This window comes from Periophthalmus magnuspinnatus, chromosome 8 (genome assembly GCF_009829125.3).
Source record: "Periophthalmus magnuspinnatus isolate fPerMag1 chromosome 8, fPerMag1.2.pri, whole genome shotgun sequence".
NCBI lineage: Eukaryota > Metazoa > Chordata > Actinopteri > Gobiiformes > Gobiidae > Periophthalmus > Periophthalmus magnuspinnatus.
The window spans coordinates 9564064-9591199 of NC_047133.1; the positions used below are offsets into that span (position 1 = coordinate 9564064).

A 27136-nucleotide genomic window follows, 5' to 3' on the forward strand; every position below is an offset into this window, starting at 1 on the left:
TGGCCCACGTGGCAACATTCATTTTAATGCAGGTATTTGGTATTGCGTAACTAAATACAGGAGTTGGAAGGGAGGGAGAGGAAGAGGAAGAAAGAAGACGAAACAAGAGAGGAAGATAGGAGTTTAAAGTGCCCATATTACGGTGCTTTCTGATCTATGTTATAATGTTATTTCCTCATCACAAACAGACCTGGAGTTGTGTTTTGTTTCATTCACACATGTTTAACGCACAAACCCTGCATATTTACGCTGAGTTGCTCTCTCAAACCGAAAACACTGTGTTCCACCTTGTGATGTCATGTGGTAATACAGGAAGTGCTCCACTGTGCTTTTAAACTCCATACGCTTTCACTAGAATCATTTGGATAATTTCAGGCCTGGAATTGCCAATGTACTGAACGAAAATGCAGCTGTTAACTGTTAACTACTGCTTCATGACATCACAAGGTAGAACAGAGCATTTTGAGCTTTGGAGATGTAAACAGACTAATAATAAAGAGTTACTCATGTGGGAACGAAACAGAACACAACTCCAGGTATGTTTTTGATGAGGTAACAGCATTTTAACATGACTTAACGCTCACCAGAGTTTATTTTGTGTAATATAAGAGGGACAGAGAGGAGAAAACGAGTGTCAGACTGATGTAAATTCATACATTGCATAACTAAATACACTGTCCAAACATTGTGCGTACATAAGCTGCGGCGCCGAGTGGAGGTTTAAAGAGAGGTGCGATCAGTTTAAGTGAAGAATGAACCCGTCCCCCTACTGTTTTTCTATTAGTGCCAGTGGTGAGTGCCCATCTGAGCCCATCCACCAGCACAGGAGAGGAGTCGCTCAATAATGCATGCTCCCATTCATTTTTAAGAGTTATACACAGGAGGGAGAGAGCGAGGGAGACAGGCGGAGAGAGAGAAAGAGAGAGAAGAGAGAGGGGAGAGGATCAGAGAGAGGCAGGGAAGTCCATAGTGCGATGTTGAAAGATGTAACGCTTGTCCAATCCCTACCGCACTGAACGCTGTACGGGCAGATCGATACCAAAATCTTGTTATATTGATACTCGCGAGGTATCAAAGAGTATCAGTTGTCACGGAAAAAATATCAATACTTGTTTAATGTCGATACTTGCGAAAATGGATAGATTCCCTGACCACACGGGCCCTTCCTGTTTGAAAGTGGTGGGTTATGAATGTACTTCTTTGGCTCTCGTTTCTCATCATCCTTAAAGCTACGCCATGTAACTGGACAAGACGACCTGCCTCTGTTGTATTTTCATTTATCGCCACTAGATGGTGCCTACGTTACTGCAGTGTAGCTCAGTTGGTAGAGCAGGGGCGTCAAACACATTTTCTCCGAGGGCCACATCAGCAAAATAGCTGCTCTCAAAGGCCCAGATATAAAATAAATCTAACAAATTTTTTTACTTGTTCATTAACTGTTTCTGTATTTATTACTTATTCAAGTTATAAATATTGCATATGCCTCTGCCTAGACGTAAAAAATATGGTTGTGTAAAAATATGGCTGATAAATTAAAAGATTTTAAGACCATCATACCTTTTAATTTACCCTGTCGAGGGCCACATAAAATGATGTGGAGGGCCACATTTGGCACACGGGCCTTGAGTTTGACACATGTGTGGTAGAGTGTTTGTCGAGTGATCCGAAAATTGGCAGTTTGGTTCTCGTTCTCGACATAAACATCATTGGTAGAGGCACTGAAACTTGAAAACTCCCATTTCATGACATCACAAGGTGGAACAGAGCATTTTGAGCCTTGGTAATGTAGACAGACTAATAATGTAGGGTTACTGAAATACGTGAATGAATCAAAACATGACTCCAGGTATGTTTTTGATGAGGTAACAGCATTATAACATGTCTTAAACCTCAAGTCAATTTTGCGTAATATAGGACATTTAAACACAAGGGACACTCCACTCATATGGAAAAAGCAGTGGATCTACATGTTATATTGTGCAAAATTGACTCAAGTCATGTTATAATGTTGTTACCTGCTCAAAAACACATCTGGAGTTGTGTTTTGTTTCAGTCACACATGGTTGAGTGACCCTTTATTGTTAGTCTGGCTACAAATGCTCCGTTCCACCTTGTGATGTCATGAAGTGGTATTTTTTTTAAAGTTAACAGCTCCTCTTACCAGTTCAGTTGAGACTGGCTTGAGACAAGAAGTCAGCCTTAAATATACAAGGTTTGCGTGAATGAAACAAAATGATTAGGTAAGTTTTTGATGAGGAAACAACATTTTTAACACAGATCAGAGAATAGTGTGAGACTGGCTCTTTAATGAATCCAGTTAAAGTTTAAAAAGAGCCGCAAACTCAGGCTGTGCTGTGTTCTTGCTGAGACACGCGATCGGGCCCGGACGCATGCATGCATAAACAGACCCCTGGAGAGGGAGGGAGGGAGAGAGGGAGGGAGGGAGGGGGAGAATGAAAGGGGAAAGGGTGTATGGAAGGGGAAAGAGACAGGGAGATTAGAAGGAGATGGAAAGAGTAGGGTAAAGGGAGAGAGTGGGAAGGAAAGGAGTGGCGGGGCAAAGGAGGGAGATAATGAGGGAGAGAGGGGGAGAGGAAGAGGGAGGGAGTTGAAGGGAGGGAGAGGAAGAGGGAGAGAGAAGACAAAATGAGAGAGGAAAACAGGGAGGGAGAGAAAAGAAGTAAGGGGGAATGAGACAGAGAGTTTAAAAAAGAGATGAGGGAGAAGAGACAGGAGGAAGGAGAAAGGAAGGATTAGGGGAGGAGGGGGAGAAAGAAAAATAGGAGAGGTGTGGGAAGGCAGAGAGAGATAGAGAGAAGAAGAGAAGTGAGAGAGGGAGGGAGTTTAAGATAGAGGAGAGAGGGATAGAGAAGAGAGATGGAGAGGAGAAAAGGAGAGGGTTACGGAAAGAAAAAGAAAGAGAGGAGAAAGAGGAGATGCAGCAAAGAAAGAGAGAGAATGCAGTCGGGCAGAAAGAGAAGGGGGACACAGTAGGAGGAAATGAGAGGAAAGATAGAGAAAGAGGGAGAGAGAAAAAGAAACAAGGGGGAAGAGAGAGTAATGGAGAGAAATGAAGAGCGAGGGAAGGGCAGAGAGAGAAAGAAAGTGGCAGAGAGGAGAAAAAAGGAAGAGAAAGATAGAGAGGGAAACAGAAAAGGAGGGAGAGGGGAGATAGAGAGAATCAGAGAGGAGAGACAGAGCGGGAGAAAAGAGAAAGAGGGAGGAGAGAGTATAGGGGAGAGAAAAGAGACAGAGAGAGTTTTGTAAATATATGACACATAGTGGCCATATTTAATATAAAAATCCACTACCTTGCTGTCTCGGCTCTGAGGGGAAGGGAAAAGAGAGAGTAAAGAGCGAAAGAGAGACAGATGGAGGAGAGAGAAAGAAACACAGTGGGGCAGAGTAAGAGAGAAGGAAGAGAGGGAAGAGAGAGAGAGAGAAGAGGAAGAGTGAGATGGAGAAAGAGGACTGAGGAAAAGGCCTAAGAAAGGGTGCGGAGAGAGAAGAGGGACAGAGAGATTGGGGCAGAGGAAAGATGGAGAGAGCGAGGAAAGAGAGAAAGAGAGAGAGACAGCTCCTCCACACTCGGGCGCCCCGGTCCCTCAGAACAGCGCGGCACTCGACACCATAACAAATGTCCCGCGCCGCGCCCTGACAGAGAAACACCGTGATTTATCGTCCCCCGTTTGGGAGGAGCAGCGCAGTAATCAGACCAGTCCCCGGGGGGCAGCAGCATCCCCCGGGCAAACAGGAAGTGGTGGAGAGCCCCCTGGTGCCCTGACTTCCTGCTCCCCCACCTTCCCCTACCTCTTCCCTCCCCCCCTGTAGAGACACGAAGGGGGGAGGGCGGGGCAGAGCTGTGGCCTCCTGACCTGATTCTACAACCAACATCTATAGAATTCAGATGGAGATTTTGTTTTTTGTAGCGTATGGGAGATTATCAGTTAAAAGTTTGAGTTGTTTGGCTAGTTTTTAGTTTCAGTACACAACTTTTCCTAAAATTGATAACTATTCAAGGTATTTAGCTGTTATTAAATGCAAAACTGACTGCAACCGAAAGCTGTTACTTGTACTAATAGTAATGTTGATATATTTGTTATTAATTACAATGATATCCCATTTCATTAAGTTATAATTTGTTTTGTTTGTTTTTTTTTGGTTCTCGAGATAATCAACCAATCAGCAAGCAGAATGACCCTCACATGACTCTCTCATTTGGGTTGACACTGAGGGTGAGGTGGGTTACGTGTCCTGCCCTGGGACACAACGACAGTGTTAATTTGTGGAAGCTGGAATTGCACCGCCAACCTGTGGGTCAGTTGCTCAACCAATGATGTTTACGTCGAGTGCGGGATTCGAACTACCAACCTTCAGATCAGCGGACAAACGACTGTCTGAGAATGTGCTTCTGCTTGTGGTTAAAGCTGATTGAAGAAAACCTGAAAAATCTGTACAAATTCCTATATGAAACACTATGGGACTATGGCAAGCTACAGTGAAGCTATAGTCTATCAGTGTCACATCTGACTATCCTAGCTTGTTCATCCCTCCTGGCCATCCCTCTCTCCCTCCCTCCCTCTCTTCCTCCCTCTCTCTCTCTCTCTCCCTGTCTGTAACTACACTGTCCCACTGACATGACGGATCACGTATAGGTCCTGTTCTGTAAATATATGACACACGGCGGCCATATTTAATTTAAGAGTCTGCTACCCCGCTCTCTCGGCTCGCTCTGAGGGGAAGGGAATGGAGAGAGAGAGAGGAAAGGGAGATGGAGAAAGAGAGATAGAGGGAAGAGAGCAGAAGAAGAGAATGGGGCAGAGGGAGAAAGGGAAGAGGGAGAGAATGAGGATGGAGGGATAGCATAATGATACAAGAGGTTTGAGGGAAGGGACGAAGAAGAGGCGCAGAAGGAGGGGGAGGGAAAGAGAAAGAGGGAGGAGAGAGGGGAGGAGAGAGATAGGAGTCAGAGAAAAGAGAGTGGAGAAAAGCGAAAGAGAGGGAGACTATGGAAGGAGAGAGGTAAGCGAATGGAGAGAGAAATAGAGGGAGAGACGAGCGAGAGACAGGAAGCAGGGAGAGAGATACGAGTGAAAAAGGGAAAGAGAGAAAGAGAGAGAGAAGAGAGGAGAGAGTGAATGAGGGGAGAGAGAGAAAGAGAATGAGAGGGGAAGAGGAGATGGAGGGGGGTGGGGGCAGGAGAGACCTTTAGGTGCACCGAACCAGTCCGAGACACAGCACTGCCCACCACCACAAACTAATGGTCCGAGAGCGCTGGGGGCCGCTGACGGTGAGTGATGGGCCCGCTGCAGACCTTGTACCAGGACAAGCACAAGAGAGGGAGAGAGGGAGAGAGGGAGGAGGGAGGAGGGAAACTTACTTTTACTTAAGTATTGTTTTACAGGACTTTTTGGATGACAACTTTTAACTTTTGTTACTATGTATTTGGCCCATGCTTCAACCTGTGGGTGAGAACAGTGGAGTTCTCCATTCTCCAGGTATAAAAGGTATATATTCTGTTCATACTTGGTCTAATGCACCTAACTTTACTTATTGATAACATGAGGTAGTCATGAAGAAAAAGGAAAAAAGGATTATTTAACTTTTTTTCTTTTACAAAATTCCTGGTTTGATCGCAATTCTGATTACAACAAAGTGTAGTTGTAGCTGCTATTTAGACAACTAGACTGACAAAAAAGCCCACTACAACTTTAACTACTAATATTACTACTACTACAACTACTACTACCACTACTACTAAAGCAACGTGCAGTTATTTGTGCTATTTAGACAACTTGACTCAAAACAAGCCCATTGAACTTCAACTAGTTACTACTTCTACTACTTTTACAACTTCAACGACTGATATTACTACTCCTACTTCTACCACTACCATAACTACTGCTGCTTCTTGCTACTTCAGTATCAATAATAACAATTCTAACCCGCAACCCTCTAGTTGATGGGCGAACACTCACTACCGCACTGTCACCTCACTGATGTACGCGGAGGTGTTCAGTCACCGCACTGCGCTCGGAGCTGCGGACTGGGAGAGGGTGGAGGTGGAGGTTAGGTGAGGCCAGAGGGTACATGTGCGAGGGAGGGGAGGGGGGAGGAAGGAGGGACAAAGGGGGGAGTGGGAGGAGGGAGAGATGGTGGTGGTGGGGGAGTAGCAGAGACAAACAGCGCGGCCGGGAGCCCGTGTCACCACAATAAAACGCGGTGAAATGTGGGACTATCATGGCGACGCTGTATAAGCCGTAGATCAGACCCGCGGCCCTGCTCCTCCTCCTCCTTTTCCTCCTCTTCCTCCTCCTATGGCCTCAGAGACGGACGAGTGAGAGGAAAGTGTTACTGTGGTGATCAAACTCAACAGTGATACATCTGCGCAAAGTTACTTCCTGATTTGCGGACAATAAAAGCGCTTTATAATTAGATGCAGACAGCACACAGCGGTCTCATTTTGACCCTGAGAGCTTTACAATATATCTGTACTGGGACATTTTTTGAACTTTTTGGTCAGGTTTATGGTTAATATCATGCAGGGTTTTGCTCAAGGCACATAAAATAAAAACTGGCGCAAAGGGAATCTCTGTCTTTTTTGTTCAGGTGACTATACTACTTGCTATTTGCTAAGGGATGCAACCAAAAGAGAATATCATGGCATAGTTTCAACTGTTTTCACCGTGCACATGATAATACATTTGAATCTGTGTAGGCGAGTAACATTGTCAGATTACCTATGGAAGCCTAAGAGGGACATATTGCACTAACATTGGAAACAGTAAGATGTGGTTCCTTCGAGCTCTGGTTGCAATTCACTTTCTATTGAAAAAAACATGGCACCATCTCTTTAACTGCTGTTGTCAGACTCATCATTCTGAGCTTAAAATGTTCAAATTAACCCGCTCTACATGATCCTAGTGTTTTTATTTCTGCTTTTTTAGTTTTGTAGCAGCTGTAACTGCTAGCCTCGATGAGCTTCATTTAGTTGCGACCGAACGCTATCGGTGACGTCACCCTCTCTGTCTGTGACCCCTCTTTGGGACATCTCCTGTGGGACAGCTAATTCACTTTATCGTCTGGAGCGCCTCTTATCTCCCAGATGATGAGAGCGCCCCCTATCCTCCCCCGGGGAATAATCCAGACAACCTTTGGGAACAGTCGCACGGCCAAATACAAGAGGACAAAGCATTTTGATGTGCATTTTCTTTTTTTATTTCTCATCTTGCCATGGAAATAACCACTGTGGTCTGTATTATGTTGTTAAGTGGTCTAGTCTTACTGGTCTTGGGTGCGATTCCAGGATTGAGCCAGCTTTTTCACTGTGGACGTTGCATGTTCTCCCCATGTCTAGATCCTAGATGGGTTTCTTCTTTGTGATGTGGTTAAGCCTATCAAAGTAAGCATGCTCATCAAGCTAATCCCTAGGTCTGCTCAGGAGAAAAGGCTAACAGATCTGAACCAATAAATTACCAAATACTGTTACATTAAGCTATACCTAAACATAAAGCATCAGTGGCACAGTGGGTTAAGCTCCGGCCCACAAACCAAAGGTTCACGAGATCAAACGTTGCTTTGAGTATTCCAAATCCACAAACATTCAGTCAACATGTTTAGAGTGTGGGTCTGGTTTAATCCTGTATAATCCTGGTATAGTTCTGGTTAAATCCTGGTGTATTAATGGTTTGGTTTTGCATAAGCCCTGGTTTAGACCTCGCCTGGTCCTTTTTTAATGAAGTTCCTGGTTCAGTCCTAGTTAAGTTCTTGTATAGTCCATCGAACCAACATAAAACTGAGTCACTATGTTTAGACTTTGGGCTGATTTGGTCCTGGTATGATCCTGGTATAGTCCTGTTATAGTTCTGATTTAGTCCTAGTTTAGTCCTGGTTTAGTCCTGGTTAAGTTCTTGTTTAGTCCTGGTTTAGCCTCATCAAACCAACATAAACAAAATGTCAAATATCAAAATGTTTAGACTTCAGTTCTGACTTGGTCCTTGGTATTGTTCTAGTATAGTCCTGGTATAGTCCTGGTATGGTCCTGGTATGGTCCTGGTTTAGTCCTGGCACAGTCCTGGCACATAATCCTGGTGTAGTGACATTAGACCTCCATGGTGCATTGTGCCATGTCACTGGGGGGTTTGGGGTTCTCATCCCGCTGACAAATGGAATATTGAACACCTTTTTGGCAGAGAATACCCGGATGGAGCGGATCACGTTTTTGTCTCGGGGGCTGTGCTTTCGATCAGATTTTTCGACTTGTGTTACATCTTAGAAAGCAGAAGGAAGAAGAGAAAGCAGAGACAGAGAAGAGAGCGATAGAAGAAGAGAAAGAGAGAGATAAAGAGAGGAAGTACTTACATAGATCTCTGCACCGTAGAAGCCATCCTGGTAGACAACACTGAAAGCAGAGAAGAGGAGCAGGGTTAGACCAGGGCTGGGACTGAGGAGGGGTGAGGGCTGTCCCTGAATGACCCCAGTGCAGTTCACAATGCACATGCACACACACATTGCATGATCGAATAAAGCTAAATATGGGTATTCTACATGTATCTCTATGGCGGAAAGTTAATCAGTTTCCATAGTGACACAACGCACACATTAGTAAACACTGCCAAAAGTTTTAAGATTGTCTGAAAGCACCAGACAAAATACAAAATGGATTTAAACAACACATTTTCAGGAGCCTGTGATCAATCCGAGCGTTCATGATCCTGTTTAGGAGTTTGATTTTCAACAAAAAAAGTGAGAGTGACTAACTCACAAACTGTTGGCTAATGCTAGCTAGCTAGCTTGGGACTGTAATTCTGCTTGAGAGGGACTTGTTTAATGGTGAAAATCATCTCACCGACTAAGTCAGTTCTTTATGTTCAGTTCAGATTGTTTTAAAATAAAGCTCAGATTAAAGTCTAATAAAGGTCAGACAAAGCATGCCTCTAGTTAGCATCAGACCCCAAGGAATGTGGATGGCACAGCTGTAAAGTTCTGGTTTGAGAACAATTTAGTCCTGATGTAGACTTGGTTAGATCCCGTTCTAGTCTTGGTTTAGTGCTGGTTTAGTCTGGGTTTAGTGCCATTATTGAGCTGGGTGAGGTGGTTGAAAGTACACATCAATTAAAACAATAATATGGAGAAATATCTGTAATGAGTTTTTTGAAACTAAATTGACATTTTTGTGCAAAAGCAAGGCCTGACGCTGTCATAGTGGACAGCACAGAAATGAGATCAAATCTAAAAAGAAATGATACAGTCGTGGTCTATACTAAGTTCAGCTGTTGCAGTTTTAATCAGCCTGTACATTCGCTCCTATCTCCACCATTTGCAGGTCCAGAGGTCAGATCTGAGCTCCTTTAGTGGAAAAAAACACAAATAATGAATGACACATTAAAGCAAAGTGCCAGAGAATCCAGTCCAATTTTCTGCTCTGGTAAAAGTATCAGTGTTCCATATATTCTCACTCACTCCTCTATATCGTATATTCACTCTGCCTGCTCTGTTCCATATATTTATTCTCCTTCCTCGCATCTATTTTTTACTCTGAAGTGAAAAATATTTGCTATTAAAGGTGAGTTAAATTGCATTGACTATAACAATACTAAAATTTAATGCAAATACAATGAACCAGTCACATGTTGATTTAGGATATTTAAGCCGGATGCCCTTCCTGTCTCAACAAGCCATTTTACTATAACCACAGTGGACAATGGAGTGAAAGAATCCAACCAGTTACTTTTTAATGCACGGTCAGATGCTTAATGCTACCACCCCATTCACAAATTCTAATCTTTTGTGAATGAAAGGATTTTTAAAGGTGGCGTTTGTGTCATTGTTTTAGGCTAGAGTAGGTGGGAGTCTGGTAATATGTGATGGAGTGGTGTTTGAGAGTCCATTTGTGGAGCAGAGCTGTAATCTTGATCTAATCCTGGACATAGTGACTGGCCTCTCCCACGACCACACTGCCTGTAGGCCTGATAACAGCAGTCACCAGGGGGGAGGGAGAGGGGGAGAGGGGAAGAGGATGAGAGCGAGGAGAGAAAGAGAGCAAGAGGAGAGAGAGGGAACAGAGGGGAGTGACAGAGGGGAGAAGGGGGTGAGCGAGAGGGGTGGGAGGGGGAAAAAGGATGGAAATGGAAGAGAGAGGAGAGAGAGGAGTGAAAGAGGGGTCAAAGAGGGAGAGAAGAGGGAGAGAGGTCTCAGAGGGGTGAAGAGACCTCAAAGGTGGACACTGACATCAAGTTCCTTGCGGCCATGTTTCGACTGCAGCTTCTGCTCAAGTTAGTCGATGTCTGGACTATTAGACTTTAAGAGTGCCCTGAGATTGTTATTTGATTTTTGCCCTGATTACATAAATTATACTGAAAATATAGTCATTTTTTATGTCTGTTCAAAAATATTGTTAATAATTCAAGACCTATAAAGCTTACTTAGCAGTTTGCTTTGCAGTTTCAAAGTTCTTTTTAGATATACTTGTTTAGATCTTGTTTAGCCACAATTTTGACCTGTTTTAGATATCGTTTCGCTTCAGTCCTTGATTTCCATGTTTAGCGTCACACCAAAATTGTACTTTAGTAAAGGTAATCTTAATGTAACCTATGGGCTACCGCAGGGCTCTGTACTCGGCCCAATCATGTTCACGCTCTATATTCTGCTGGTAGGTAATATAATCAGAAAACACATGGCACATGACACACAGCTGTACTTATCCATTAAACCAGATCAGACTGAGCAAGTGCCTATGTGAAGGACATAAAAACCTGGATGACACTTAAATATCTGCTTCTTAACCCTGAAAAAAACAGAGGTCATTGTTCTAGGCCCCAAATGCCCGCGAGACACACTGGGCAATATCAGTGTAGCCTCCAGCAATACTGTAAGGAACCTTGGAGACTAGATCAAGCGCTCTTATTCATGGCACATAAACACCAAGCCTGCAAAACAGCCTTTTTCCGCTTGTGTAATATCGCAAAAATCTGGAATATGTTGCCTCAACGTGACACTGAAAATAATTGTTACATCAAGGTTAGATTATTATCATTCTCTACTAGCTGCACCGTAACTTGAGTATTTGTAATCAGGTACTTTCCACCTCTCCTTCCAAGTCTGTCCCTGATTGTCCGGACTTGTCTTGTGTCTCGGGGATCAGACCGCACAGGACTTGGAACGTGTCCGCGGGCTCCTCTCCTCCTCTGCCCACATCAGCACTTTGAGCTGCAGATCTCCTGATGGCTCGGAGTCTTCAATAAATGAGTTTTCCAGGTTGTAAAACACACAGCGGCCATTTTACTGCACCTACTCCAGAGACTTTAACTACACGAGCTGATGGTGCAGAGGGAGGGGAGACCAGGACACTCTATGCAAATACGCTATACGGTCTTCAGTGTGGGACTATAGGGTTAGATCAGTTTAAATCAAGATATCTTTATGAGCAGTTTGGACTAGTTTGCATTTTTAGTTATTAGTATATAGACAATTTGACTTCTAACTGGCTTTATCTTTGCACAGAAATGTCTATTTATCTACTTGGTTAAATGACTTGCATGCAGATCTTTCTTTAACTAGTGATGGAACTTTTAGCTCCTTTGTGGGAACCGAATCTTTTGGATCTGTTGATTTCAAAGAGTCGAAACACCATTTGATCTACAAACTAATCACAGAGAGAAATGACCAAGGCTAAGATTTGTTGAAAAAGGTTCAAGCTGAAAGTGGGAGTGTGTTTACACTTTCAAATTCTGCAACAAACTTTCTTATTTACACTAAAATATGTTTTTTGTGCATAAAACTCTCATTCGTGTCACTTGCTCTGCTTCTGTGTTGTTGTTTGTTTGTGTTGATTCAGTTAATCAGTGTAAAAATTCTTAAAAATGAGAAAGAAAGGGTTGATTATTTTATTAATTTGATCCGATTCCCCTTGTTTAAAAGAGCCGACTTGTTCATGACCCTCACATTACTTGCTTCAACTAATTTACATGTGTTTTGCTTATCACTAGTTCAGACCACTCATGTTCATTTATATATGGAGCTCCAGTCACAGTCACTCTATGCAAATATATATCTTTCAGTGCTATAGATTTAATGTGTGCTGATGTATTCAACAGTAGAAGATATAAGGGAAAATTCTCTTCTAATCTTTATTTTGTCACAAAGGAAATGGCAGAGAATGAATGCTAAATGCTCTTTACGCAGTATTAAACCTGATATGGTCCTGGACCTTAAAGGACTTTGGACTGCAAGATTACGACTGTCAATAAAGTGTTCTTGAAGTGAAACCCTTCAGTCATAAAGTTCTAACACTTTGAATGACCGATCACACTGCCTAATGTGGATAATGGATGCTGATCGAGCCAAAAATGTTTGGAGGAGCAGACAAAAGGCCTGAGCAATTCATCTCATTTGAACCGAGATTTAGTCATTTTTAATCGTCCATGATCAGCTTGGGTCTTCTTAATGGAGAGGTCTCCGGCCAATCCTCAGGAAAAGCCAGAGAGAGAAATCACTTTTTTGTCAAGTTGCCCAGCTCTATTTGCCTCCAGAATGATATGTCTCTGCATTTTCAGTGTGATCCCCACTCCCTCCACAGTCAGGATCATGCAGTAGATTTGCTTTTCTCACATGAGGTCACTGATTCTGCAGAAATCTGTGACATTTTTAAATCCCTTGTGATACCTTTTCATATCTTTTTTTCCTCTTAAGCAGTTGTATTTGTTTTGATATTGTCGGACCATGATCGTCCCTGATTGGCTAATCCATCTGTCAATCACGCCCATATGAAAACGGGGAGATTCGCCGATGACCAGACACACAACTTTCGTTAAACATTGAAGAAGTGTGTATTCTAGATCCCATAATACAAATACCACTACAGTAGAGTCCAGTATTTTTCTGTTCTTGTTGTAGCAATTGAAGCATGATTTGAAACCTGTAGAAAAAAAAGTATATACTCACGCTCCATAGGCTGGGATGGGTGGAGGAGGGGGGGCGGTGCGGAAGGTGTTGTAGACAGCCCGGCCCCGGCCTCTCAAATGGGCCCCTCTGTAGGCGACCGTGGCCCCTGTGGCTGGGTAGGGAAACCCCGTCACTGCAAAGAAAAAAAAAAAACACAGCACAAACCTCCATAAGCATCCTTCGCTTGGCTTTGCTTACCTTCTGACAGATTACATTAGACAGAGACGGCTCCCTATGACAGAATGCATTATGGGTAAGACAGGGAAACAATAGATTTAATCTTTTCTAGGTGCGCCCCATCGAACAGGAGTGTCTTTCTCAGCCCGATGGATAGTGCCAGTCTCAGCACGGAGCCGCACTCGCTCTCCGCATCCAACGCTAAACCTGAGGAGCGGCAGCCTTGGAGCGCACAGGTAATATAATGCAATACCACTAGTCTCGCATCGCCGAGTTTGCATAGTTTAAACACAATGGGAGAGCAGCAGCGTGAGGGGTAGAGAGGTGGAGGGCATCGTTGGTTTAATCCTGGTTCTGTTCATTTGAGACCAGGTTTGAGCCAGACTTTGATCTCGTAGTATTACTTGATAACTCTAAACATTACCCAAATTGGGACTTAAGTGTGGGTGACAGTAGCTCAGTTAGTAGAGCGTTTGTCCACTGATCTGAAGGTATAGATCGCTATAGACTATTTTAGAATGGGTTCAGTTCATTTGAGACCAGGTTTAAGTCTTGTTTAGTCCTAGTATTATTCGAAAAAGCTACACGTTTTCCCAGTTGGTACTTTTATATGGTAAACTTGGATGTGGGCAGACAAACTATACTTTCCCCAGTTCACAAAAACTGCCTTCACACGAACTGCATATACATCAGGACAAAATACAGACTAAACTTGGATTTAACCCAGAACTAAACATGGATTAGACCAGGACTAAACCAGGACTAGAGCAATTCCAAGCCAAGTCTACATCAGGACTATACCGGGCTCAAACCAAGAGTGAACACAACCTTGGAGCGCATAGGTAATAGATGCAATACCACTAGTCTCGCATGGCGGAGTTTGCATAGTTTAAACTCAATGGGGGAGCAGGGGTGAGGGAGGGGAGGAGGGGGAATCAGTGAGAGGTCATTGCTGGTTTAATCCTGGTTCAGACCATTTGAGACCAGGTTTAAGCCAGGTTTTGCTTGCACGGTGTTACTTTATAGACTGTTTTAGAACTTGTTTGACCTGGTATTATTTGGACTGGAGCGGGACTAGACTGAACATGGACTAAACCAGGACTGAACCAGGACCAAACCAGGACCAGAAGTAAAAGGGGACCAATCCAAGACTAAACTGGGACTAAACTACTGACATACTGCACATCAAACTCGAGACAAAACCTGGACTTAACCCAGAACATGAATTACACCAGGACTAGACTAGGACTAAATCAGGACCAGACAGGACCAGACCAGTACTAAAACAGGACTAATGATATTGACACTTTTGCTGTACAGATTCTCCATTAAAGTAAAAGTATGTCTACATCTGTGTGTACAAAATATGTGGACTAAACTTGGGACTTAACCTGGAAATAAACATGAACTAGACCAGAACTAAACCAGGACTAGAACAGGACCAAGCTAGGACTAGAACAGGGCCAAACCATAAAAGAGCAGGGGTGAGGGAGGGGAGGAGGGGTAGAGAGGTAGAGCACATCGCTATAGACCATCGCAGAATCGGTTTACTCCAGGTTCAGACCATTTCAGACCTAGTTTAGTTTTGGTATTATTTGAAAAGCCTAAACACTTTCCAAATTCGTAGACTAGTAAAAAAAATTTGACTGCGTTCTGCACTAATAATGTGGGACAAAACTTGAACTTAACCCAAAACTAAGCATGGACTAGACAAGGACTAAACCAGGACTGGAAAAGGACCAAACCAAGTCTACATCAGAACTAAGTTGACACATTTGCTGTACACCTCTGGCAGCCTTGGAGCGCAAAGGTAATAGATGCAAAGCCAGTAGTCCATGGAGTTTGGATAGTTTGAGGGAGCAAACCATGCAAACTCCGTGGAAAGCGATGGGGGAGCAGGGAGGGGAAGAGGGGCGGCATCAGCGAGAAGCATCGAGAGGTAGAGGGCACCGCTACAGACAAACGCGAGGTGAAGGTTGCTGAACACGGCGCCGCCATGTTGGAACTGCCCCACGGGGACGGGGGAGCAGATGGGCAGAGCAGCCAAGGCCCGCGACCTCACTGTGACCCCTCTCTCCCAGCCCGTCGGGGAGGGCGTCGGCCAATCACAGCGCGGCGTACGTCCCGGGCTGATGGGTAGCTGGGAGGGAGAGTCTGACCTAAGCAGAAATGCAGAGGTGTGGGTCGATTGTGGAGGGCGCTTGAGTGACCCTCGGGTGCTCACTCAGTCTCTGATGTTTCACTGACATTGTTGTACGGGGACTGGCCTCGCAAAGGACGACACACAACAAACAAGAGGGAAATAAAAGGGACGTTTTCTCATTTAAAGAGAGAGTAAACATCACACGGGGAGGATGCTTAGCTGACAAGGCGGTTTTGGGTTGGCCTTATCCCACAATGCCACAATGATAGTTTTGTCCAAAGTAACAAGAAGGTTTTTTATGACTTTGATGGACACGTTTGCAAGTAAATAAATAAACAGTTGTATGAATATCAATTTATTAAAGAAGAAAAAAAGTATATTAACTTAAAAACACAGCATAGGATTTAAAAACTAAATATTAACATTGGATTTTTAAGATTTAATTTTAAAAATGTAAGGGCGTGAGTAGATCACCTTGTTCTGCTCTTTTTTATAATTGCATATCAACAGAATTTTTATATAAAAGTGTAGTAATAGTAGTAAGTTAAGCAGAGTAATAATATTTTTTTAAGTGAACCTGACAAAATGGAAGAATTAAAGCACACAGTGTAACTTTCTGGAGGTTGCTCGTCACTTAAATGATCCATGAAAATCGAAAATTAAAACCATACTTTCTCATTCTCCATTTATATAGATATGTTTTAAGTGTGGAATATTACAACCAAAGAAACAATATTTCCAACAAGCAGGAAAAGGCGCTACTCCAGGCCGACTACGAGTCAAGTTTGTGGAGGTGCAAGCCCCTTCACGCTAAGGAAGCATGTTTATGTATGTTTTTCAGTGCTAAAACTTTGCAAATCATCCAACTCCATCAAACTCTTCTCTGTTCCAGCCTGACAGAAGAGTCTCATTGTCATTCGTGGTGCCGTGCTGTTTCGTGAAGGCGGACATGTTGGTAAATGAGTGAGGCGGTGTCGCGGGTGAAAAAGCCTCTCATCCAAAATGGTCACCTACGAAACAATGTCACCGATTAAACGCTCCTCACCTTCCCTCTTAACCTTCAGTCGGTCCAGCTCTGTCTGATTACAAGCTGTGGTCCGCGGGCTGCATACAAACACGGCGGAGTCTGAGCCAATCGGGAGCCGAGAGAGAACGCCACGATCCCCCCCTCCCGCTCTCTGACCCCTCCCACCCCCATCGTCTGCACCTCATTCACCTTTCGCTGCTAATTTACATACAGAAGAGTTATTTAAATACGGAGAGATTAAAGAAGGAGCCAGTGCAACCAACAACACAATAATGAAAAAAATAGTATAAATTTAACCCCGTTTACAATAATCACAAAAATAATCACAAAAATCTGCATCTCGACTATAACCAATAAATCACACGCAGCTTCTGATACTTGTAGGCAAAGTGTATTGGTCAAGGACACAACAACAGTAACAAATGACAATGAAAAGTGCGTGCGGGTAGAATATGTGATTTTTTAATGTGTTTTATGTATGTTTTATTAGTTAATCGATTATATGTGTAAAATTGTGGTTATCTACATAAAGCACACATAGTAAATTATAACTAGTGTTGTCACGATACTAAAATTTCAAACTCATTTCAATACAAAAGAATAGACTCAATACCAAATCTGACATTAATACTAATAATAATCTGTATTTACCTCTTTATTTAAACCATACAATGTCATTTTCTGCATTAAATCGTAGTACTTTTGTTTATATTCCCATGTGGCCTTATATCTGTGTACTCTCTCAGTCTTTCAGGTAGGTCGTCCATAGTGGTCCATGGGCGTATACTAGTCTATGTGTCTTATACTTGTTCTGATACAGCTCAAGATCATTCTAAAACTTCTGGAAAGGTTCATTTCTGTCTTGTGAATGTGACTTTTATAGTATTGACACCTGCTCAAATACGTATCTAGTTTCGATAAAAGTCTCAGTATCAATAAGTATCAGATTTTCCATACTTTTGACAACCCTACGTCTTTATATATCGAAGCTCATTGCAAGACTCGGAATAATCAAGCCAAAGCAAAGACCAAACTCTTAGAAGTGTATTTCCATTTGAAACTTCAGTTCGAGGTTATCTGTCCCATTCTACGGCAGTCTCCTGACCTCTATTTCTCTGTGCATACATTAAACATATGGCTCTGTATGTAAATGGGCCGGCATATGTGCACTTGACTTGTTTTAGCTCAAATTATCATAGCTTGTTCTTGCACCTTATGGAAATCCAGCAAGAAAAGAATAATTTGACCATATTGTTTTCACCGCACTTAAAGGGTCCATATTACGCTATTTCCTGATCTATGTTATAATATTGTGTCCTCATCACAACCAGACCTGGAGTTGTGTTTTTTTCCTTCACACATGTTTAACTGCATATTTAGGACATAAAACACTCTGTTCCACCTTGTGATGTCATGTGGTAGAACAGGAGGTGCTCCACTCCAACTTTTATACTCCATAAACTGGAAAACTAGAATCATTTGGATAATTCAGCCTGGTATTGCTAAACTCTAATGAACAAAAGGTAAAATGTAGCTGTTAATTTGAAAACTACCACTTCATGACATCACAAGGTGGAACAGAGAATTTTGAGCTTTGGAGATTTAGATAGACTAATAATAAAGGGATACTAAAAACAAAACACAACTCCATGTATGTTTTTGACGAGGAATCAACATTAGAACATGTCTAAAACTCACAAGAGTAAATTTTGTTTGAGCAAAATTTGTCTTAACCCAGTACAGATATTTTGTATAAGCAGCTCTTGAAGTTAAAATAAGTCTATGCAATCTAATTAAAAAGCGTTTTACAAACAAGAAGTGTCATTACCATCACAGCAAAAAAAAAAAAAAAAAAAAAAAAAAAAAAAAAGCATGACCTGAGTAATAAATTGTACTTGGACCACAGCAAACCATTTAAAATGAATAATTTCTGTTGTTTTTCATGCCTTTAAATAAATCGACGATAGACTGACCCTTCGCAGATATGGTGCGTAACATTGGCGATGGTGAGGTTGTTGCTAAGCACGTATCACTCCGGTTCATCTTAAGGTTATCCGTAGGGTTTTCTGACCTCTATCTAAACTGCATACATTTGCATGAAATTGGTGTATGTAAAGTAGGGGCATAAATAAAAGGGGAGTGACGTTTTGGCTGAATTCATCGCTGGAGCTGTTTACTATGTGTTATGGAAATAAAAGGGATTAAAGGAATTGGCTTTAGTGTCACCATAGGAAGAAAAACAAAAAAAAGTCTGATGCATTTGACCCATACTTAATTGTTAAAGGGGGAACCAGTCAGGGGCTCTGAGTCTTCCCTCCCTTTGCTCCCTGTGCTAAGTTACTCCCCCTTCAGAGCACTATCACAACAAAATCAGCATGCATCCTGCTAATAAAACTACTGCACATCACATCTGGTTTGTCAAGTTTCTGTGTACAGTTTTGTCATGTTTTTGTCTGTTTATGGAGAATTGTCGTGTGGGAGCGTGGGTGACGTTGGCTTGTGGGCGGAGCATTGCACAGAATCTTATAGCTAACCACAAGAAGGGTTCAAATACGGCCTGGGAGAGATTGCTAAAATACTAAAACCTCTTTAGGCATGTTTTTGGTGAAAGGAATAACGTTACAACATGGTAGAAAACTTAAAAAAAAAAAGCATAACACCTCCGCTTTAAGAATCACTTACACTTCAGAGCATGTTTTTAGAGTTCTAGCTGCAATTTGTTGATTTTAAAAGTGTTTTGTTGCAGGACAAGCTAGTGCTCCTCCATGTTTTTTAAAGTCCCTACACCTTTATTAGCTCATTACTAATAACAGATTGCCTTTCTGATGCTAGCACCAACCGAAACACTTTTACTTTTTTCATAAATCCTTCACAACCATTCTAATGTGTCTGAAAACTGCGTGACACAGGACCTTAATAGCATACACACAGATGAAGTCCCTCCCCATTGCAGTTAAACCATGGCTAAAATGAAAATCTATTGCACTCCCTGCATTACCTGGGTCTGTATGTATAGTTTCAGAGCAGAGAAGTGACAGCCCTGCTCGGCGTCGCTCTAGCGTTAACCCCGCGAGGTGCCCGCGAGCAGCCAGCTATGCTAATGACTAGCCGCGGCGCTACACTGTACAATGCGCTGACACAGAGAGACAGATTAGCAATGCTTTTAAACAACAGACTGCGCCAGGTTTAATGTCTTCTACCATTAACATCACGCTACATTAGAGGTATTCATATAACTACTCATTTGGCTAGCGCACCACCCCGTCCACTACCCACGATGCATCTCTCACACGGGGCCCGCACCGCTACACCTGGATCTAATGTTCATTCTCTTAAAGGCACACTTCACTAATGTGGTCCAAGCTGATCCCATAAGAGCTCATTTATGCGGTAAAGTCTGGCAACGCTGAAGCCAGGTACTAAATCATGCACTGCTGCGAATACAGAAAGCGCGTGTATTTTATTTTAAAGGTAATGGCTGTAACATGGAAAGTGCAATACAATCACAATTGAACCTGGGATGCCATAAACTGAGGACACATGATGTGATGTAGAGCAGTACTGGGTTTGAAAGGGTCTGAGAGCATTGGATTCCTCATGTGTGAATTTAACAAAAATCTCTTGTAGGTTTTTGTTGGTAAAACAGGTAAAGGTAAAACAAGGTTAAAAGTTCAAAACACGACCATTTCAACCATATAAACCTAAAGTCTAAACGGTGAACTATGGAACATGTTCTACTATAGGAAATATAGATGTAAAAATATCTTCAAAAAACATGCAATCATAAAGAGAGCAGGGCTGCGTCTCCACAGATCTGATTGTAATGTGGCCTGCTGGTCACCATGGAGACAGATAAGTTTAATGGCATACAGCGAAACATTTCAGACTAAACATTCTTACAGCTCTCCCATCCGAAAAGTTACACAATGCACTTTTAAAGGTCCTGTAGTACACAATATGTTTTCATGTGTGCTTTAAGTCATGTTATAATGCTGTTACCTCCTCAAAAACATACCTGAAGTTGTTTTCTGTTTGAATAATCCTTTATTAGTACTTTGTCTACATCGACTAACCTCAAAATGTTCTGTTCCACCTTGTGATGTCATGAAGTGAAGGATTTCAAGTTAACAGCTATCTTTTACCTTTTGTTCAGTAAAGATTAGCAATTCCAAAGCTGAAATCACCCAAATGATTCTCGTGAAGGAGTTAAAAAAAACACAGTGGAGTACTTCCTGTATTACCACATGATGACATCACAAGGTGGAACCCAGTGTTTTCAGTCTGAGAGAAGAACTCAGCCTAAATATACAGGGTTTGTGTGTTAAACATGTGTGAAGGAAGCAACACAACACAACTCTGGGTATGTTTGTGATGAGGAAACAACATTATAATATAGATCAGAGAATAGCGCAACATGAGCCCTTTAAACTGAACTAAACTCAGGTCCACACTTTGATTTCAGGATGCTTCATATTCCTCTCCTTATGTTTTATAAATCTGACCTTGACATTTAAATTAGTCTCTTATTTTGAAAGGACGGACATTTTCAAAAGGGCACAGACAGTTCCCACTCCCACGTTTTTTGTTTTTTTTCTTCCCCCAGAAATCTTTGTATTTATTATATATTTATTTCCCTCGCCTTCTCCCTTGTGGATATTTGTATGCGATCTGCATGTGGTGATGTATGCGAACGCAAACCCATAATGAGTCAGCGATAGGCTACAGTGCTCCAATAATACCCCATAAATCAAAGCCTCTGTCACACCTGGAGGAAAAAAAAAACGTGGAACGCAACACAAACAGCCCGAACAACCTTTTTCCGGCTGGTGGGGGCGCCAAATATGACTTATAAGACAGGGGTCGCGGGGGTCACGGTGCACCTCATATGTCAAACATGTCAACGCCAATAGCACTAGCTAGCGGCGGCGCCCACAAGAGCCAAAGTAATCCAGCTATTCGCCAAAGATGGGGTCATAACCGGCCTCCATAAAGAAAGATCTGATTTTCCACAAGATTGATCCCTCTAATACGTCGCAGCTCAAATACGTGGGGCCAATCTGCGCTTAATTCACGCACGAGGGACCCAAAACAGCTTAATCTAATCAAGAGGCGAGCGCTTAATTACCTCCACTCCAACAAAGAGAGCCACTGTCTTCTCGTGCTAAGACGCCAATTAGCTTTTGGGCGCTAATTGAGAATAAAAGTGAGGGATTGTGTTAGCTTTGTAGAAGAGACAGGACAAAGGAGGAGTGCTGAGTGAAATACAGTGTAGATACAGACTGGTGTTGAATGGTAAATGATGTCTACGGGGCTAACGGCGATAGCAGTATGGAGCGGGTGCGTATGAGAAAACTACGGGATTTTAGCAGAGGAGCAATGCTAGCAAGTTGTTGTTCAGTATTGTGATGGCTAATATAGGTTTGAAAGCCTAAATTATGCTAAACAAGGGTTGTAGAATTGGATAAGCCTGTGTTTTGCATGTTCTTTTGTTTCATAATATTTGAGTAGTTCTGCATTCTCCTTGTCAAGAGTTGAAAATTACTTTGCTAAATCAGCTACGTTAAATCAGCGCCCCTCTACATCTGCAGAAAGTGCTCATTTGTTGTCAATTTAAGGGAAAATGTGTTTCATTTTTATCCATCATATTACTCAAAGTATTAGCTTAGTACACTTTACCACATGCTTCAACCCTGACGGCTAATGTTTTTAACTTTATTTAAACTGTTTCACATTCCCCATTGGTACCAACAGTGAGCACAAGAACAAGAAATATGCTAACTTTGTCAAAACGTACAAGTTTTCCATGTTACTAGCGAGTTTATCTAAAGTAAACACTAAAAATGTCACTGTCATTTATCATTTTATTCAACAGATTTACAACCTATTTTCATTATTTTATGATTTTATTACTATTATTATCATACAAATTCCATTGTTTAAATAAAATGAACTTCCCTGTACAGTAGTTGGCCAGTGGTGAGTGAAAGTGCCTGTCAATCGGTGAAGTATTGCTGGGCCGATGGCAGGGGGCAGCGCCATTACTAAACAATGGGGTCATAACCGCTCCCATAAAGAAAGATCTGATTTTCCACAAGGTTGATCTCTCTAATACATCCCCACTCAAACACACAGAGCCAGCGAGCACTTAATCCACGCACTGGGGACCCAAAACAGCTTAATCTAATCAAGAGGCAAGCGCTTAATTATACCCCCAAACGTACACTCCGACAACGATCACGTCCGTCCACTTTATTAAGACGCCAATTAGCCTTTAGCTTCCTGTCATTTACACAGCTAGCACCGGGCGCTAGCTAAGTCGCGGATGGAGAGAGCCCACGGAAAAGCCGCGATCACCTGTCTAGAGCGCAAGCCGCGTTGGAGGGTCGCAGATGCCCTGAGGCGATTGGGCGAGAGGATGGATTTCCTGGTGGCAGCTGTCGGCGGTTACAGAGAGGTACCAGGGAGGCGAGAGGCAAAAGTTGGGCCAATTAGAGACGGGTGAAAACTGGGACAGTGAAAGCCACATACGCATTTAGAAATAATATGCTGCTAAGATAGAGGTCACGATAATGTCAGTTTTCAGAGATTATGATTATGACCATGTAGAATAACTATATCTTAGCCTTAAAGGGCCCATAATACACTATTTTCTGATCTATGTTATAAGGTTGTTGCCGTATCAAAAACATACCTGGAGTTGTGTTTTTTGTGATTGTTTGAGACCTGTTGAGAAGGCTGAGGGGCTTATTTTTAACACGTTCATTGTTTGAGCAAACTGGAATGTACACATAAAAAAACAGCTAGGAAAAAAATAATAAATCAGTTGTTTCTGTTGAACAAAATTCAACACCAATCTGTATCAAAATCACAACAGTTAAAGCTTTAATAGATCTCAAACTCTGCGTGCAATACTTTTACTTTTTACTCTTTAAGTACATTTTACAGGTAAGTTTTTTTTTGTTTTTTTTTGCATGTGATACTTTTACTTGAGTATTTTTTGCTCTGCTACCTATACTTTTACTTAACCCTTTAAGGACTGAGCACTTCATAGACCATTATACTCGCATGGACTTTTCTTTTTTTAGCCATAAAACTCAGGTTAAAGGAAGTCTCGGCATGTACTTTTGCCTTTTTTCACACAACTACCTCAATTTTACATATCCATCCTTATTTTTCCTTTGATGCACCACATAACTGGAGAATCCCGGCGGCACCTGCGCTCTGACTGGTCATCTTCGACGGACAATTGTTTGCGGTGTTATGGTAATGGAAAGTCCGCAACTGCAAATCATCGGCAGCAACAGCATCCGACGCTATAGAGTTAAATAACAACATCGAGTACTTCTTCCACCACTGCTGAGTTTACGATTTACACTATATACCTTTTTTTTTCCTATGGTTGTGTCCATGGAGACGACTCAAACAGATGAGGAGTCTAACCCACAACCTCCACACTGAGAACCAGAGAAGCTAACCAATCAACCACTACATCGAGCTGTAGTATTCACTTCCTGTGCATGTTCTGGGTTAAGATCTGGATTCATAAATGTAATTATTTTGCAGCAGCTCTGGTCCAACTGCAGATGTGTACCGACAGACCATTTTTTTGTTTTGCGCCCATGTGGCTTGGACCCCATCGGAAACATGTCCGCCATGATTAGTTCCCGGCTGGATTTTATGACCAATCGCTGGCTTTGAGCGTGGACCCAATCACTCCCCTCCTCTCTTCTTCCTCTGCTGTGCTCAGGGGAAGTGTAACATTTGCCCAGGTACGAACCAAAGGCCATATAACAGCCAGCAGCTCCAGGTTTTCCAGGTTTTATATCCACAATACGACATTCCCACAACTCTGCGATGTTTGTACAATGTAGGAATGTTGAGGGCTGAGGAGCTAAATCGTGTAAGTGATGTGAGGGTAACTTTGAAGTAGAGGGAATATCTAGAGGTGTGTAGTACATTTACATATACCTTTTAATAAAACCGTTCTTCTTAGAGTAATTTTTAGACGCCATATTTGAACTGCTGTGTGAGTAAGATATTTGTTTACAGTTTAACAGTGCGTAAGCCACCTTTTTTGCAATAATAAATAATTAGAACATAGTGCGTACGCAGATTTTAGTCGACACAATGTGATAAACACTCACACATACACACACAGATATTGGGGTTCCATAACTTTTGGAGACATTACATTGACTTACATTACTTTAATCATTTTCTGGAGATCAATCCTAACCTTAAAGGCCCATATAAACAAACCCTACATATTTAGGCTGGGCTTCTTAGTTCTTCTCTTAAACAGAAAATACTCTGTTCCACCTTGTGATGTCATGTGGTAATACAGGAAGTGCTCTACACACTTTCACTAGAATCATTTGGATCATTTCAGGCCTGGAATTGCCCATCTCTACTGAGCAAAAGGTAAAAAGTTGTTAACTTGAAAACTAACACTTCATGACATCACACGGTGGAACGGAGCATTTTGAGCTTTGGAGATGTAGACAGACTAATAATAAAAGGTTACTCAAACATGTGTGAATAAACTAAAACACAACTCCAGGTATGTTTTTGATGAGGTAACGTGGTTTAAAACTCATAAGAGTATATTTTGCATAATATATGATCTTTACGTTTTACCTTTAGTTACGTTTTTTAACCGAAAACCCTCCTTTAACCCATATCTGATCTTTAAACTATGTGAAGCATTTGGACCTGATTTTTGTTTCCATAATGAAGGTAGATCCCAATGAATTGAGTGTATACAGATTTTAGTTCCCACAATGTCATAAACACACACACACACACACAGACTTATTCCTAGCCCCCGTAGAATTCCCGTCCCTTCCCGCTTCCCTCCGCCCGCGTCCCCTGCCCAGGAGGGAGGAGCCGCGCAGGGTTAGCGGCGCGGCGGAGCTCTCATCCGTCATTTTTCCTGAATAGGTTTTGAGGACAATAAACCTGTAGCGCGCGGACGAATGGAGACGGAGTGCACTGTCACCGCAGCAACGATTTATGACTCCCAATTTCAGCCATCTCCGGCGCAGAAATGAGCACTGATAAACAGTGAATAATCGCTCTTCGACAACGCTTTACTCCCACCAAAAGTGTATTAACTGTAGCCGCGGTGGTTTCAAATGAATCCGGGGGCGCTTGATTTTTGTTTTGTCGTTTCTCTGAGCCACTTGAAGACCCTTGAAGTGGACACTGCACTGCAAAAATAACTGAGTGAATGAGTTTAAATTATGAATCGTTATATTCTATAGATCTGGTTTTGTTTAGCGTGGAGTCTCAGAATGTTTTATATTGTATTTAGTAGTTTAGCTCAGATTCATTTCGCTGTGTCACTTGGAGGAGTTGCAAAATGTAAACACTGCAATGCAAAAAAATGATGTTGTGAATTATAATTGTAACAGTACAGTGTGTTTTGCTTTGAGTAGCGTAGAACTACTTTAAGAATCATTTAGATCCATTCCTCTATTTTGCCAATTGGGAGGTAAGTCTCAAAACATATACTACACTGCAAACAAAAGTATATCTTAAAATTATTTGAGTTCAAAATGTGTCCTGAAATACTCATTTTGAAAAGACAATACTGAGTTTATCATTTTAGTTTGGTACTGGTATCAACGTTTATTTAGAGTTACCAAAATCTCTCATATTTACTTGTTTTTTTCTGAGGTTACAGCTCTCAAGTTTAAGACATCAAGTTTCAATATTAGAAAGGATCCCAGAGGAGAACTCATTTTGTTTAGGTTACAAGAGAGTATTAAGAGCTGAAACAAGTTACTGAGAAAAGCAGTTATCCATAGTCACTTTCTTTTGTATGATATATAATTTTTTTTTCTAGTTAAATGCTTTTAAATTTAGAAACACATTACCTTCTTTTTTTTCAACTCCCGCTGTTCTTGTTGCAACACTACTTCCCTATTCATGGGTTTCAACTTCCTGTTCTATGCAACATTTTACGGACTTTTTCCCAGTCAAAAGATATAATATTTTGCCTTAAATTGTTAATCTCTATGGCAATGGTCCTAATCCTTCTTAATTCTGAAATCCATGGATTGCAGGACAAATAGTTGTGTGTCGCATCTTAAAACATGACAGATATCCAGATTTCAAGTCATTTTAACTCAAGTAGGATACAGTTTTTGTAGAGGGAATAAAATCTCAGCATTGCCTCTCCACAGCTCTTTTGAGGGGCACAAAACATATATTATTGTGTATATAAAAACAATATATTACTTTGGTTATTCTACATGATCCATTTTCCAATTTCAAGTAATTTCAAGTCCGATATTTGTTCTATTTTTAGCGTAGTAGAATCTGGAAGCATCACCTTTATTCCAATTCTCCACGGCTCTTCGCGGCCCGCCATTAGAAACCGCTCGCGTTTTTAAAAATGTATCTTATTTACGTCTCCGTCTCCGCAGCTGGCGAGCATATGCCGGCGTTTAGGCCTGGCAAACTCTGTGTGCCGTGTCAGGACGACTTGAAAAATTAGCAGCCAATAAATCACACGCGCCCCCCTCTCCAACCCTCCCCCTTCTCCCTCCCCCTCGCCACCGCCACCCCCTCCGCTCCTCCCCTCCTCCTCCTCTTCCCCCACCCGGGCCTGGAGTGCCGGACCACACCGCGTCTGATTTATGACATGATTTGGAGAAATGTGTGCGCAGACTAAAGTGGAACAGAAGTAGGCCCGGCGCATTAGAGCTACAGTGTTGAACGTGCCGCATCCTTAAAAAGGCTCATATGTAATAATATAGGTTTAATACATTCTGAAGGATTACAATAGTGTTTAGAGAAGCCGTGACAAAGGGGGGCGGGCGTATTAACATGAAGAAAAGCAG

The 27136-nt window shown here is 42.1% G+C and overlaps 1 protein-coding gene across 9 annotated transcripts in view; it reads right to left on the reverse strand.

Moving 5' to 3' along the window:
• Positions 1–27136, reverse strand: part of rbfox3a (RNA binding fox-1 homolog 3a) — a 1019729-nt gene that overhangs the window by 31319 nt on the left and 961274 nt on the right. For all 9 annotated transcript variants that reach the window (XM_055223823.1, XM_055223828.1, XM_055223826.1 and 6 more), the window contains 2 exons: positions 12943–13075; positions 8362–8401 (listed from right to left, as the gene is read on the reverse strand). In XM_055223823.1, coding sequence (XP_055079798.1) covers positions 8362–8401; positions 12943–13075 — 173 coding nt within the window. The remainder of the gene's footprint in view (positions 1–8361; positions 8402–12942; positions 13076–27136) is intronic.